This window comes from Beta vulgaris, chromosome 5 (assembly GCF_026745355.1).
Source record: "Beta vulgaris subsp. vulgaris cultivar EL10 chromosome 5, EL10.2, whole genome shotgun sequence".
NCBI classification, from domain to species: domain Eukaryota; kingdom Viridiplantae; phylum Streptophyta; class Magnoliopsida; order Caryophyllales; family Amaranthaceae; genus Beta; species Beta vulgaris.
This window is the reverse complement of record NC_079206.1, coordinates 15,229,797-15,246,379: the sequence shown is the minus strand read 5'-3', so window position 1 is coordinate 15,246,379 and position 16,583 is coordinate 15,229,797. Positions and strand designations below refer to the sequence as shown.

Sequence of the window (16,583 nt, the reverse complement as noted above, 5' to 3'; positions counted from 1 at the left end):
TGATAATTTCATAGAAAATTTTCTCTATTCACATTTTGTATTTCTTAATCTTTGCCTTTTTGTGCTACAACTGCTATCCTACCCTGATTCTCTATATATACAAGGCAAACATAAAACCTAGAGAAGTATCTCTATATGAAGACAAAAATACAGAATCTATCCCAGCTGTACAAAGAGACAAAATAAAGATACAAGATCAGTCTAGACTAATATTAGGATTTAGGAGCACTGATATTGTAAGGTACATGACACAGCAAGATGTGTGGAACTCCATGCTTGTATATTTGTGCCAGCAACCAAAATACCAATTAGTTATAGCAAACGAATTAATAATTTATCATTATTAAGTGTAATAGCTAAAATTATTCTTCAGAGAAGTCCATTGTCATTACCTTTGGTAATGCTACTCCACCTAAGATATCCATTTTCTTCCTAAAATTTCATTAGTAGCCATTACCACTTACGAATGTGGTATTGGGTGGTAATGTAAATTTATAAAAGGAAACCCATGTTTTGTGATAAAGTTTCACTCCCATGGTCATTCACATGAAAATTTCTTTACATATCTCCACTAAATTTCATTACTATTTTACCCCTATTTATCAGTTATCACCACTAACCAAACGTGATATAAGAGCAAGAATCTACATGACAGGAAATGGAAATAGTCTCAATATTAAGTTAATTAGAGGTTCATACAACAGCCCAATGACCCCCTATCAAAGTATTGTACTAAGTCACTTGGAAAGTATGTCGTATTACTATATATGAGTAACCAATACTTTACCATCCTTTCTTTCCTTACTTTGTTACTCTAAGCAGGAAGGAGATATAATTGAACTTTTTGTTGTTATGTTAGCCTTAAACTGTTGAGATATTTTAGGCATATTTCCTATGGTTTGTTATGATTCTATCCTATCTTGTATTCCTATCTTTTAGGAAGATTTACTATCTTTTGTATGTGGCTCCCTACTATATTATGGGATGCATTTACACGTGAGAATCATAACAACAAAATCTTCTTCCTCTATTTTCTATTTTATCATGGTATCAAAGCAGGTTCTGCAAACCATCATCAAACCCTAAATTTTTTTCTCAACCATTTTTTTTCGGCATGGCTGGCGAGGATGCTCCTCCGCCACCGCCACCCAAAATCGATTCATCATCACCTTTTTATCTCGGCCCCCAAGATCGGCCTGGTGATTTTATCACTCCTACCCGCCTTCGTCATGATAATTATGCGGATTGGGCTTCTGACATTCATCTTGCGCTGGTTGCACGACGCAAATTTGGCTTCGTCGACGGCAGTATATCGGCGCCTATTCCACCATGTACCGACAGTGATTGGCAAACTATTCAAGCAATGCTCGTCTCCTGGATCACCAACACCATCACCCCTGAGGTAAAAAGTACATTAACTAAATTTCGTGATTGCAAACGCTTATGGGATCATCTTCGTCAACGTTTTTCTGTTGTTAATGGCCCTCGCATTCAACAAATTAAATCCTCTATTGCTCGTTGTGAACAACCTCGTAACATGTCAATTTCCACCTATTTCGGCCAATTGAATGTCTTATGGGAAGAGCTTTCTCTTCTTGAACCTCTTATCACATGTTCTTGTTGTTCCAATTGTACTGCTGGTGATCTTCACAGTCAACGTCGTGAAACCTCTAGATTGCATGAATTTTTAATGGGCTTGAATTCTGATTTGTATGCCAATTTGCGCTCAAATATTTTATCTATGGATCCCTTGCCAAACCTTGATCGGGCCTATCATCTTGCCATACAAGATGAACCGGTTCGGCCCTCTTTATCCGCCCCCCTTGACAAGCCGACAGAGGCTCTCGGATTCAATGTTCGTGGTCCCGCCCCTGCTGGCCGTGGATCCTCCAAACCAGTGTGTGGTCAATGTCACAAGCCGGGTCATGACACATCATCTTGTTGGGCTCATCTTACCTGCACTCATTGTAAAAAGAAGGGTCACGGGGCCTCTCATTGTTACGAATTACATGGTTATCCGCCCGAACGCACCAAAGGATCGGGCCGCGGCAAACCCCCTGCTCGAGCCAATGCCGTGGCTGCTGGTTCTATTGGCGCGGCTTCCAGCACCTCGCCTGCCCCTTCCGCCGTCACGGACAGCAGCCCTTCTTCATCTCTATTCAGCCCCGACCAGTGGAAGGCTCTAGCGGGCCTCTTTGGTAATACTTCTGTGTCTTTTAACAGATTGAACGGTACGTTTGATAACTCTTTGTGGATTATAGATACTGGTGCCACTCACCATGTCACTGGTGTTAGTTCTTGGTTATTTGATGTAGAATATAATGCTTGTCCGGTTGGCCTACCCAATGGGTCTTTTGTTGTTTCCACCATGGTTGGTTCTGTTCGCCTAACGTCTCATATCACTCTTAAGAATGTTCTTTTTGTTCCAAATTTGAACTGCAATTTACTTTCTGTGTCGCAACTTAGCGATGATTTACAGTGTGACGTTCAATTTACATCTTCTATGTGTGTCATACAGGACCCCATGAAGGCGCTGATTGGAACGGGGATTAGGAAAGATGGCTTATATTATTTTTCCGGCTCTGATTCTATCCATCATGTCTCTACTTCTTCTTCCCCATCGCTTATGGAGCTCTGGCATTGCCGCATGGGACATCCATCTGAAAAGTCGTAAAACTGCTCCCTCCTCTATGTAATCATAAGGGTCACTTAGATCCAAATTGTGAAATTTGTTTTCGTTCTAAACATTCTAGACACAAATTTCCCTCTAGTGATACTCGTGCTTCTCGTATCTTTGAAAAAATTCATTGTGATTTGTGGGGGCCATATCGCCATGTTTCTTCTAGTGGTGCACGTTATTTTTTAACCATAGTTGATGATTATTCTAGGGCTGTATGGACATATCTTTTGATTGATAAATTGGAAGTGTTTGCTGTTTTCATGTCATTTGTTGCTATGGTTCATCGCCAGTTTTCTCAATCCATTAAAATTGTTCAAAGTGATAACGGCACTGAATTCAATTGCTTACTTGAGTATTTTTCGGCCACTGGCATTTTTTTTCAAACTTCCTGTGTGGGTACTCCAGAACAAAATGGGAGGGTAGAACGAAAACATCAACACATTCTAAATGTAGCCCGTGCCTTGCGTTTTCAAGCTCACTTACCTATCTATTTTTGGGGGGAATCTATTCTTGCTGCTGCTCATCTTATTAATCGCACTCCCTCTCTCTTACTTAATGGCAAGTCTCCTTTTGAATGCTTATTTGGTCGTATTCCTGCATATGATGCTATACGTGTCTTTGGTTGTCTTGCTTTTGCTCATAACCAAAAAACCAAAGGGGACAAATTTGCAAGTCGTAGCCGTAAGTGTGTGTTTTTTGGGCTATCCTTTTGGTAAAAAGGGGTGGAAATTGTATGATCTTGACACTCGTGAATTTTTTGTGTCTAGAGATGTCAAGTTCTTTGAGGCTACTTTTCCGTTTCTATCTCCTGAAGATGTCAATATTGCTCCACAAGAAATGTTTCCTGACCCCCCTTATATTCACTATGACTTTGATGAATATGATTCTCCACCACATTCGTCTTCTGCAGCTCCACAAAATTCCCCTTCCACCACCATCCAAAAATCGGTCTCCCCTGCTCAGCCCACTGCTCCACAAAATTCTTCACCTACTCCACACCATTCGGCCCAAACACCACAAAAATCGGCCCAGCCCCCCACACCGCCTGCTTCTGCTTCGCGTGCCCAGCCACAAAATGATGCGCCAGCCCCGCCCACATCTCCAGCCGCTTCCCCTTCCGGCCCAACACCTAGTAATCCCCCATCACTCTCGCTTGGGCCCTCCTGTGCTGACCCGTCTTCTTCTTCGGACGCGGCGCCCATTTCTTCTCCCTCTGATCCGGATGCGTTCCCCTCTTCTCCCACGGCCTTAGGATGTGGGCTTCGTGCCAAAATTCCCTCCACTCGACTTCGAGATTACATCACCAATGCCGTCAGTGCTCCTAATATAAGCTCGTCTCATCCTTCTCTCTCTTCCACTCATCCTTCAGGTACTCCTTATCCCCTGACTCACTACGTAAATTGTAACAATTACTCTGTGAATTACAGAAAGTTTCTTGCAGCTCTTATTTCTGAACAGGAACCACGTTCTTTCAAAGAGGCTATGAAACATGACGGCTGGCGGGCCTCCATGCAACAGGAGATCCGGGCCCTTGAGGACAATGGTACTTGGACGCTTGAGCCCCTTCCTTCGGGCAAGCATGCTTTGGGTAGCCAGTGGGTGTACCGCATCAAATATCATTCAGATGGACGAATTGAACGTCTCAAGTCCCGTTTAGTTGTCTTTGGCAATCATCAGCAGGCTGGCATTGACTATACAGAGACTTTTGCTCCAGTAGCCAAGATGACTACTGTTCGGGCTTTTCTTGCTATTGCTGCCTCCAAGAATTGGGAGCTTCACCAGATGGATGTACATAATGCTTTTCTACATGGTGATCTTGATGAGGAGGTTTATATGAAGCTTCCTCCTAGCTTTGCTCGTTCTGATCCTAACCTGGTCTGTCGCTTGCGTAAATCTTTATATGGGTTGAAACAGGCTCCTCGATGTTGGTTTGCGAAATTGGTCACAGCTTTGAAAGGTTATGGTTTCTCACAATCCTATTCTGATTACTCTTTATTCACCTTTACCCGTGGCACTGTTCAGATTAATGTGTTGGTTTATGTTGATGATCTCATTATTTCTGGGAATGATTCCGCTGCGTTAACTCTGTTCAAAGCATACCTTAGTGATTGTTTTAAAATGAAGGATTTGGGGGCGCTCAAATATTTTTTGGGCATTGAGGTTGCTCGTAGTTCATCTGGGCTCTTTCTTTGTCAACGCAAGTATACTCTTGATATCATTTCTGAGGTTGGTCTGTTAGGCGCCAAACCATGTGGTTCTCCTATGGAGCAGAATCACCGCCTTGTACATGATGAGGGTCCCTTATTTGATGATCCTGAGCGTTATCGTCGTCTGGTGGGTCGACTTATATATCTGGTTGTTACTCGACCTGATCTTGCTTATTCGGTGCATATCCTGTCCCAGTTTCTTCAGGCCCCTCATGTGGCTCATTGGGATGCTGCCGTGCGCATTGTGCGCTACCTAAAGGGCACCCCTGGTCAGGGTGTTTTTCTTCGGGCTGATAGTAATCTTTCTCTTCAGGGTTGGTGTGATTCTGATTGGGCTGCCTGTCCCATTACGCGACGCTCCTTGTCTGGTTGGCTTGTCTTCCTGGGGGGTTCTCCTATTTCCTAGAAGACTAAGAAACAACACACTGTTTCTCTTTCCTCTGCTGAGGCCGAGTATCGTTCTATGATGGCTATTACATGTGAGCTTAAGTGGCTCAAGGGACTTCTTTTGAGTCTCGGCATACAGCATCCTCAGGCCATTGCTCTTTTCTGTGATAGTCAGTCTGCCATTCATATTGCAAATAATCCAGTGTTTCATGAACGCACCAAGCATATTGAGGTTGATTGCCATTTTGTTCGAGATGCTATCAAGGATGGTTGGTTGCTCCCTCCTATGTTCCTACTTCTGCCCAATTGGCTGACATTTTCACCAAGGCGCTTGACAAGTCCCAATTTGATCTTCTGATGTCCAAGTTGGGCATCTTTTCTCCACATGCTCCAACTTGAGGGGGAGTGTTGAGATATTTTAGGCATATTCTCTATGGTTTGTTATGATTCTATCCTATCTTGTATTCCTATCTTTTAGGAAGATTTACTATCTTTTGTATGTCGCTCCCTACTATATTATGGGATGCATTTACACGTGAGAATCATAACAACAAAATCTTCTTCCTCTATTTTCTATTTTATCATAAACATACTTAACCAGATTGAATAAATGGAAATGGAGAATTAGCAATAACGAGTAAGAAGCAACTTTTTGTGTTTGTCATGTGAACTTAAAAAGTGAAAAAGGAGTTTGGAGCTTCCACTACGTTAATGGCGTGCTTTTGCAACTCTTAAAAAGGTTCAAAAAAAATGGAGTTTACACACTTTCATGGTCATCAGGGCCATTTTTTAGGAGCACTGGGCCAAGCCCAATGACGCTAGCACTTTAAGAACAAAAGCGATGAAAGTGTATTTGTCCTACTTCATGATGACGTGGAACTTGCTTGGACTTCCATAGCTACATGACTTGACCAAGAAAGCCACTTATTCCCTCCATTAATGCATCCAAAGCTTCAAACTAGGAGGTAATACTAATACCCGCAAGGTAAGATGGAGTTCTCTTACAACTTAGAAGTGGCGGAGGAATTTGGAAATCTCACTTTATTCGAGGCAAGAATCGGACCTTGTTATATGAATAATAGGATGGCTTTCAACTAACTAGGTCAATAATTGATTGTTTGTGCCATTTTCAAATTATTGAGTTAGTATTAACTATTGTGCTTTTTTTTTTTTAAGAAAGAGCTATTATGATACTTTTTGCTCGAAGATTAAGATGATCATTTGAATAATAGTGGAGTTTAAAAAGTGAATGTGATTGGAAATAGTAAACAATATCATACTCCTTTCATTTTCTTTTGTTGCTCTTGTATTTTTCATTGGGAAATTTCATTATGTTGTTTTTATTTTGAATTTTTCCATAAATAATACTACATCCGGTCTTTATTAGTTTATCCATATTCATTTATGGAATGTCCCTTGTAGTTTACCTATTTCTTTTGTTTCTATGTTTGGAATGAGACCGTTTTTATGTCCCACAACATTTTTCTCCTAAAACTTTGTGCCAAATAAATGAATAAACTAATAAAGGACGGAGGGAATATAATTTATGAATTAAATTTCTCATTATTTTTATGTTGCAATAAATATGTTTACATTATTTAGTAGTCATTTTGTACCTTTTTACCTCTTGACCCCTCAAACATTTGCCTAATTGGTTGTTTAACATAGAGTAACTCAAAGAGCAATAAATGTGCCACACTAGTTTTTAGTTATTTTACTTTTTTACCCCTTAAACTTTTCGTATAATTAGTTGCCTAACCTAGAATAACTGAAAGGAAAAAAAATCTTTATTTTTAATTAATTTAATTTTATTTAAAATAGTTGAATCTTGCCTATTTTTTTTGAGTTGCTTTAGTTTTTTCTTTGATTTCAAATAGAAACAACAAAAGACAACCGATGGAGTATTAATAAATAAGAAAATATTAATATGAATTTTCTATTATATTTACATGCATAACAATAAGAGAAGAAAATGAGATTCAAATACCCTCACTACTTCCTCCATTTTAAAATATTATTCATCTGAAATTTTAAATTTAATTGAAATAAAACTGTAAAAAAATATTAACTGAAATGAACTAAATTAAATTCAATTTAGAAGAACATGACCTTACTCTATACTTATTTTTCTCAAGTAAAAAAAAATTAAGAAGAAGAAATGGGGAAATGTGAACAGAAGAGGGCTTTTATGAGAGACATGGCCCCACAATCTTGGAATTTATGAGGGTCGCTCCAGACAAGCAAACTCTTAAAGCCTTTCGGTGTGTGCAAAATTGGACTGCTTGTCTGATGTCTCTCTCCCCATCACCTATATATAAACTCTTCTTCCCCCTCTTTCTTTCACTCTTACACTCACTTGCTCATTTTCTCTTTTCCCGCCTCTTTTTTTCTTCTCTCTCTCTCATCATTTTTCTTCCTCTTATAACAACTTTCCATTTTTAGCCGTCAAAAATCAGTAACTAGAACGATTTTTAGCTTCTGGGTACTTCAAAAACTTCCAACTTTCGTAACTTTACCTAGTTTTTCGTAGTTTTCACTCAATTTAAAGTTGTGGGTATTGCTAAGACACTAATTTTCTGTAGTAATTTGAAGCAAGTTCTTGTTTTTCATTGGATATAATTGGTAAATTAGTGGGGGGATATCTTGACCCACTAAGAACAATATTGGACTTTACCAAAAAAATGCCATTGTTGTACAAAGGATGCATCCTATGGGAGTTCTTTGCTATTCTTGAAGCCAAATTCTGTATTTGGAAAAGCTTCTATTTTTGGATATTTCAAATTGTGGATAGGTATATCATGGGCACTTAGCTGTAGATTTTTGACACCCACCAACTGTTTGTGGAATTGCTTCTTTGAGTGAGTGTACACTTGTGTTTTCTTTGCTTAACTTGATAGTTAGATCCTTTTTTTAGAGGGAGTGACATAATGGGATGTGCAACATTGCCACCCGGTTTTCGATTTCATCCCACTGATGCAGAGTTGGTTGGATACTACTTGAAAAGGAAGGTTGAAGGTCTCGAAATCGAGCTTGAAGTGATTCCTGTGATCGATTTTTATAAGTTTGATCCTTGGGAATTACCAGGTATATTGTTCAATTCCAATTAATACTTTAGAAGGAGATATTAAGATTTGAAAGATTTGCTTGTTTCCTTTGAAAGACTGATTTTGTATATTGCGTATCTACACCTTGATAGAATTTCAAATGAAGACTGCTATTTTACTAGAAAGCAGATGTTTTCTGAATCATAATGATATTTGTTCTGTCCCCATCTACTTTAGATCCATCATTACATGCTAAAACTTTTTCTATGTTTTGGGTGGGGTATCAAACTTTTTACTCTTAAAGCCAATTTAATCGGCTTTCATTTATTCTTCACTTGTGTTGCACGAGGAATCTTTTGTAAGAACATAAAGTTCTTTGATCGTTTATCATGTTTTGATGATGTTTTACATGGGCTGCAGAGAAATCTTTTCTTCCCAAACGCGATATGGAGTGGTTCTTTTTCTGTCCAAGGGATAAAAAGTACCCAAATGGCTCACGTACAAACCGAGCCACCAGAGCTGGCTACTGGAAAGCCACTGGAAAAGACCGGAAAGTAGTGTGTGAATCCTCTGTGACTGGATACCGGAAAACACTTGTTTTCTATCAAGGGCGCGCTCCCTTAGGAAATAGAACTGATTGGGTGATGCATGAGTATCGCCTGTGTGATGAAATGGCACCAAATTCACAAGTAAGAAACCCAAACAGTGATTTGGTACCTTAAATTCAAATACAGTTCATGTTCTGAACTATGTATATTAATATCTGTCCTCTGTGTGATATTCCTTCTCCCAGGGAGTTTATGCCTTGTGTCGTGTTGTTAAGAGGAGTGGTTTCAATGAAGAGGTGAAAGCTAAAAAGGCCAGAAGCAGTTCTAGCAGTAAAGAATTAGTACCAACTGAAGTTTCAAATGAGCCCTTCAGTGTCTCCAGTGACTATCAGTACAACAGCAGCAACTATTCTACCCCTATCTCTTCTCCATATATCACACCAAGGGGAGATTTCGACATAACAGCACCATTGAGCTCACAGTCTCCAAGCATGTGGGTCTCGCCTGAATTCATTCTTGATTCCTCCAAGGTAATATGAAACGAGTGAGCTAGATGACTAACTGTTAGCCACGTAACACTCAATATAACAATCATAATTGATTTTTTTTCTCTTTTATGTGGCTACACTTGAAGCTATGCTTCACATGTTTTAAGGATTTTTAGGTGTTAGATGGCTTGTTAGCCATTTAGAACTTCTCAAATGGAGTTCTTCTCGACTTTTCATTTTCTAAATTCATTTTTCTTATTTTGAGACGGAATATCTGAACATGTCCCTTTGGTGTCATATTGGCTTGATACAGGAATACTCACAAGGGCAAAGGATGGCAACTGACTGCTTCTCACAATGTGACTTTCAAAATTCAATGGCTTCACTGATGCCTTATCAACAACAAGGTATTTCTCCATGTTCTTCATACTCGACCTTCACGGAGATTGAACATGTCGATGATCTTAGTCGAATTGGCTGCATGTCACCCTACTCTGCTAACATGGATTACATGGCATATGTTGGAAATGTCAATATGGATTACGATGGATATGATGCAATCAATCCCCTAAGCTATCAAAATCCCTTCTGAAACCAAAAAGAATCCTTGCAACTCTTTGTTTTGCTAAAATGTGATGCTTGGAGTATTGTTGGAGCACTACTTGGTGTTTGGCGTTCACGAGTATGACTTAACTAGGGCTATCTGAGTCAGCTTTATCTCTCTTTTTCATGTAATATGTAAATTCATCCAAGACAACGCCTTTTTTTGTGTGTTCTTGGATTATCTAATAGACGTTTGAACCTATAGAAAGCTTGTAAGGAATATATTAGTTTGACTACGTAATATGTGTTGAAAGTTAAGACCATTGGGGAATATGCCTTGGGAGTTGTGACATTTGCTTTTTAGAGATTGTCTTCAGAAATGATGTATTAGTCCTTGTCTGTCATGATTGAAATTTTCTTTTCTCATTGTAATATAAGCTCATTTAATAGAAGCTGTTCATGTTCATTGTCAGCTTTTTGAAGTTTTGTTTGTCTCATTTTCAAGTCATTTAGAAGGCTTTTTGTTACTTACTATAATGTTACATGGAAATAGTTAACCTTTTTACTGGCATTTCTGCTTGTAGTCGTGTACTTCATAGTAATTACTAATAGGGGACAAAATATTCCTTAATCTGGTTTCCAGAAATTAAAACCGATTACAATGACATAACATGATAGTGTTATTGTCGATCAAAACAAAATTAACACTACTAAGCTACATACCTATAAAGTGCTTTTATTGTTACATGCTAGCATAGGTACAACTGACAGCGATGGTGTATTAGGCTTTCTGAGGGAATTGGTTTCCCCGGGCGCTTTCTGATAGGTGTATCTTTCCCCATATACTCGTTTTCATCTCAATTATAGAGAGGGATTGTGTTAGTAGCTGCAACTTTTCACTCTATTGTTGTAGAAAACCAGAGAGATGTTGACGAATATACAGGAAGTTGCATTTTCTAGGAGTTGCTTACCTACGCTTAGCATCTGAAACTGCCCATGCGAAGTCCTGCTTCTTGCAATCAACCAAACAATTTTATACTTCACAGAAGTGAATTATTATGGGAATTGCAATTTTCTGAGAAGTATGACTTAGTTTGTCCAACCAAACAACCACTTATTATTTCAAAAATACCTTTCGACCAATCATCAAAAAGAAATGGCCATATATTGTTTTTTCACATGATTTAACGCTTTGAACCACTTAACTATATGGGCACAACAGTATGAAATATTGACTGCCATGAATTAAGGGTGTGATGGAATCTAACTTTATTTTAGCTTCAGTCCTTCATTGCTTTTCCCTGTGCTAATGTCCTCAATTCATTGGAAAATGGTAGTGAATGTTTGCCATAATTTTATTGTCTCAATATCTGAATGATAATTATGCATTGCTTTACTGGAAAAACCAACATTTTGGCTGAGGCTGTTGCTTTTAACTTTTTCGTTTGCTACTCGAATTTGCGGTTGGTAGACTTGGTACTAGATATTAGTGCAATGCAGCTTGAAAGAAAGAAACTCCTGAAGTTAAGTGTTGCGTTCAGCTTTTCATGATATTTTCCTCCCAGTTTCGACATATTCTGATAATATTTTTTCTGTAATACCATCCTTTATCTCCACCTAACCTTGTTGTCTCATTTTCTTTGCCTTTTGTGTTTTCTGTTTTCTTAGTAGAACTCATAAAATCTCTGTTTTTCTTTTCTCCTTGTCCTGTCCCTCTCACCTTCTTATGTTAGAAAAAAATGTACCAAAAGAATACTCTTCATATGTCAATATGCTGGTTGTGTTAAGGTCATTTTGCCAAAAGCTTTTGGGAGAACTTTGGTGCTTTACTGTGATTGCAGGCCTTAAGGACCATCAGAGAAATTTATGCATAAAACTTGTTGTATCTTTATCGTGTCTTATACTTTGTACAAAATGTGTGTCGATATTATTGGCATCCAAGTTTCTCGCATTTTTCCTCTTAAGTATGACACGCTTTTCTATTTGCAGAATTGAGGTAACATCATCAGCAGAATGCTGCTTTTCTATTTGCATGTAAAATCACTGGTATAAATAAAATGAAAGAAGCCAACATAAGCATGCATGAATGAACTTATACCCTGCATTTCCCAGGTGGTTACAACCCTCAGAAGTTAGAATCACTGAAGGGACCAGAAATTATTCTAAAGCCAGTCCATTAGCAGAAGAAGGGCATGAAAAGGTGGCATTTTTGTTAAAGCTACTGCTTTTACCTTTTGCGTTGCGACTAAACACCATAGCAGAACTAGCGCATCAATGTATGAATGCAAGCTTCAGAAAGGGCCTAGACTGTCATTTTCAGCTTCTCCCGTCCCTTTCTTCTTACCTTTTCTTTTATCTTTGTTTTGCCCCACTTACCAACATATGCAAAATAATTCTCTGCTATAAGCCTGTATTACTCGAACTTTCCAAATCATCACTAGGACCTGTGTCACAGCTTATTGCAGAAGTTCTTCACATATGACGAGTATTCAAGTCCATGTAATATATGTATAAGCTTTATAATTGCTTTATCAAAGGTCATGTGCGTGCGCATGGTATCTGAGCTTTCCCCAGACTCTGAAATCTTAAAACCAGACGTGCTTGTCAGACAAAAAAAATCGCCATGGTAAAAATAATTTGGGTAAAATCAGACTTATTTTCTGATGAATTTCTTACAATGTTCTACAAACTTTAAGGTGCGAAAACAATGTTAATATTTCAAACTTTATGTCAGAGATCATATTGTTAGTGGAGAAGCAAAAGGCGAAGCAGCAACTCGTTGATGTCACAGAAAGCTCTGATGACCAGTGGATCACCCAGGCAAGTTATAATCATATTCTCTATTTGCTGAAGTTTCCTCATTATGCTTGTTTTCCCCTTTCTTTTGAACTCTCCTTTAGCAAGCATCTGATAAAAGAAATAGCAAGTAATGAACTTTAATTAAAAGCACTGGAAAAAGGGCTACATCATTAATCTCTTTTCTTTTAACCCTCTTAAGATTCTTCAAAATTTGATTCGCCGGCCTCTAAGAACTCTTTCCATGAGACCTAGTCACCCTACTACTCTATTGTGGATTTGTGGGGCATGAATTAGTTTGGAAACCCCCTTTTGCTTCATCCTTCCTACCAATAATTTTTTGCTACTTTAAGGGGTGTTGAAGGTGGTGTCCTTTTCATGTATTTTGTTTAATCTTCTGAGATTAAAGAACAAAAAATCAGGTGTCAGACTAATCAGAGTTTTATACTGTCATTGTGGATGATGTTTGTTTCTCTAGATCATAGATCATTATAGTAATGCACTGCTTTTGCTCTTATTAGTTTATCAGAAAGGCAAAAAAAAGAAGCTTAGGAGTTTCCTAACACAAAGCATTCAAAAAGCTCTAGAATGTTTTCATTGATCAATTAATTGTCTTGCTTTACAAAGCACATAATGTATGATACATTAGTATAATCTCGCAATATCTGGACTGCAGAAGACTTGGACCTCTTCAAGACTTGCCTTAGATTCCTCTCCAAAAATAGACTCCTTTCCATCAGGCCTCTTAGCATAGGATAACCCCAGCCTAGATCTTGCTTGCCTTAGATCACCAACGCCCGAATTTGCATCAGGCCCCGTAAACACACCCATGACAGGCGCTAGGGGTGGGCCAATGAGCAGCCCATCAGCGCCAAATTGTGGTCCCCCACGAGCATAATCGAAAAGGGCTGCTCCACTGCCTCCAACTTTGGGTAGTATAATTGGATCAGAATTCCCATCCTCTTGCCAATAGAAGAGGAATGCATCAAAACTGTCATAGTAGTCATCTGTGCTTCGGTAACCTTCTGGGTTGAATGCCCCAAACTTGAAGGGCCCGTTTGTGTAACCTATTATTACACAAGGACCCTTGAAGTCACAGAAGTTATGGAAGTTAGCTGCACTAAATCCGTCAATGCTTGCTCTCTATAACAACATTTCAGTTCCTTTCCTGCAGTCAATATTCCCAACAAAAGAAATTAATAGGGGATATATCAAGATTTTAGAATTTCAAATAATGGTTAAAAATTGTGCTTTGGTAATCTTGTCCAAAATCAAATTCTATAAAAGTACAAATCCCGCTACTTAGGATCTAGGAAGGTTTAGTCGTTTAGATGTATTCAGCATTATCCGTAAATCATTTAAAAATGACTTCTTAAAAAAAAATTCCATCAGTGTTGCAACAAATGCAATAAAGCAACAAAGAATTAAAGAACAATCGACAGAAGGATTTAACATGGTTCATTAACAAACTTTTTAACAAGTAATCAGAATTTCTGAATAGTAAATATGATGCACTTTTTTTTTTTAATATGATGCACTTTGATGATATAGGGTAAAGAGGATACCACTTAGAAATGTTTTGGAGACCAGAGAAGGTGGGAAGGGAAGATCAATATCATGGTACTTAGGTTGTGGCCTGTCATCAACGTTATTTTTGCCTGTGCTCCATCCAAATAAATTTTTTGGGCTTCCTCTCCACCGGTAGAATACAGTATTTGAGACACAACAAGCCATTAATTTGTTCAAATAGTCAGCTGACCACCCATTTTTATTCTAGCTTTATATATATGGGGCCAATGGGGGGAAGAAATTCTTATCTTCATGTTTTTGTTACTTTTGAATTTCGTCACTGTTTTCTCTTATGCTATGTTTGGATAGCAAGATTTCATTTCAAATCCTGGATTTGGGTGAAATCTATTGTTTGGATGGCATGGAATTTGAAATTATGGAAATTATCCAAATTCTTATCAAAAGCCTATATTAGTAGAATTTCAAATTCAAGTTAATTCCTTGTCATTTGAAATTCTTTCCTCATACATATCCCAACTCCATGAGTAAACCCACATTTTCTAATATTTATTTCTCTCTCTTCTAGTAAACCCACACTTTTTCTCTCTCCTCTATCAAACCCCCTTTACAAAACAGTGATTAGGAATTGAAATACAAACTTTAAATTCCAGATTTCAATTCCATTATTTGAAATGAAATACAAGTTTCCAAACACTACCTTATATGATTTGAATTCATTTGATGTTGCAAACTTGTGGAGTTGTGGTCCAATATATTTTTACAATGATGTGGGACAATGCTGGAAAATTTGCCAAAAAAAACCTTCTACGAGTTTATTTTGGCGAAAAAAAACCTTATAAAGCATTTTTTGCGAAAACAAACCTAAAACTTTTTTTTTTGCAAGAAGAAACCTTACACCATTTTCCAGTGTTGACCTCTTAATTTTCGGTGTTGACCTTGGCAATCTAGTAATTGCACCCACTCCTCCACCACCTCTGCAGCCCTCACTTCACCCCCACCCTAGCCCCCATCACCTGCAGCCCACCCCCCATCAGCACCCACAACCCCTCTCTCTACCCCCTCAGGCGGAAGCCCCCACCCCCCTTTCGCCCCTACCTATCTCCTTTCCCTTATTCTTCCCTCCCTCACCGCTCCCCCTCTCCTCTCCCTTCGTTCATTGTTGCTCCACCTAGAACCCCCCTCCGCAACCCCATCCCCCCGCAGCTCCCCCTCCCACCCAACCAAGGTTTTTCCGATGCCCTTAAAGCATAAAGATAGGAGAAAAATGGAGAAAGAGAGAGGGGGGTTCGCGGTGGGAGGGGGTGGACGAAGGGAGAGGAGAGGGGGGAGGGAAGAAGGGAGAGGAGATATGGTAGGGGTGAAGGTGGGTGGAGGGTATAATGTGGGGCTGCCACCTGAGGGGGTGGAAAGAGGGGAGGGTTGGAGGCTGCTGGTGGGGTGGGGGGCTGCAGGTGGTGGGGGTGAAGTGGGGGCTGCAGGGGTGATCGGGTTGGTGGGGGGCTGGTGGCAGGTGTTGGTAGTGGTGGCTAGGTGGTGATTAGGGAGGAATAAGGGAAATCAAAGTGGTCAACGCCGGAAAATTTTTGGTCAACACCGGAAATGAGTTTAGGTTTCATCTTGAAAAAATAATTTACTTTTTGTTTTTTCTCGCAAAGAATGCTTTATAAAGTTTTTTTTTTCACAAAACTGAACCTTTTAAAGGTTTTTTTTGACAAATTTTCCGACAATCCTTTTTAATTTTTTGTAATATTACTAATACTTTAAATTTGCATCCTTTACCTAGATGTTAATTCAAAACTCACAATTATTCCTTCATTTTAAGAGATTGCTTATATTTAGGATTTTTTTTGAAAAAATTGAAAAAAATGTGCATTTAAACTTCTAAAATTCAAATTTGTTGTTGGTTTTGGCTTTTAAAAATGTTTGCCGTTGAATCAAGGATGGTGATGTAAGGTTGTAGTAGAAAAATCTGTAGTTTCTTTGAAATGTTTGTTGAAGGAACGGGTACGTCAGATGGATGAGAAGTGTGAGTATGGTCAAGGTGGTGTTCGTTATTCATGGTTGGACTTTGTGTTTTCCGGTTTTATAAACTGGAGGTGTGTTCGAGAGCTCATTATGTTTAGCTCTCATTTTCGCTTGGCAATGATCGTACTGGCCTTTGCCTTGAAAAATTCAAATCCTCAGGCGGCACCCCAGTTTCATCTAGTGGATTTCAGCACGCTCCGTTTCTCCTCCATTATCGAGAAACATGACAGACTCTCGAAAGAGAGTCATGAGTCACCTAGGAATGTGACTCTTCACCAAATCATGAGCCAAGAATCCCACGCGTCAGAAGTTCGTTGGAATTGCTCATGGGGCGA

At 38.9% G+C, this 16,583-nt stretch overlaps 2 protein-coding genes across 2 annotated transcripts; one reads left to right on the top strand and one right to left on the bottom strand.

The window, feature by feature from the left end:
- Positions 1-7,529: 7,529 nt before the first annotated feature.
- LOC104892958 (NAC domain-containing protein 71) lies at positions 7,530-11,684 on the top strand. Its single transcript, XM_010678984.4, has 4 exons — positions 7,530-8,358; positions 8,739-9,007; positions 9,112-9,396; positions 9,668-11,684. Exons 1-4 carry the CDS (start codon positions 8,202-8,204, stop codon positions 9,944-9,946), a joined length of 990 nt encoding a protein of 329 aa, XP_010677286.1. The 5' UTR covers positions 7,530-8,201; the 3' UTR covers positions 9,947-11,684.
- Positions 11,685-13,267: 1,583 nt separating this feature from the next.
- Positions 13,268-14,480, bottom strand: LOC104892960 (hypothetical protein). The gene is given in 3 exon segments (XM_010678985.3): positions 13,268-13,836; positions 13,839-13,861; positions 14,259-14,480. Coding segments are annotated over 3 exon segments (690 nt in total). The 5' UTR covers positions 14,428-14,480; the 3' UTR covers positions 13,268-13,338.
- Between the last annotated feature and the right edge of the window lie 2,103 nt (positions 14,481-16,583).

What these genes read in the sequence shown, in the direction of transcription:
- LOC104892958 (XM_010678984.4), top strand. Translation starts at nt 8,202, where the DNA reads ATGGGATGTGCAACATTGCCACCCGGTTTTCGATTTCATCCCACTGAT. An exon ending in AAATGGCACCAAATTCACAA is followed by an intron (nt 9,008 to 9,111) that starts GTAAGAAACCCA and finishes TCCTTCTCCCAG; the next exon opens with GGAGTTTATGCCTTGTGTCG. An exon ending in TCATTCTTGATTCCTCCAAG is followed by an intron (nt 9,397 to 9,667) that starts GTAATATGAAAC and finishes GGCTTGATACAG; the next exon opens with GAATACTCACAAGGGCAAAG.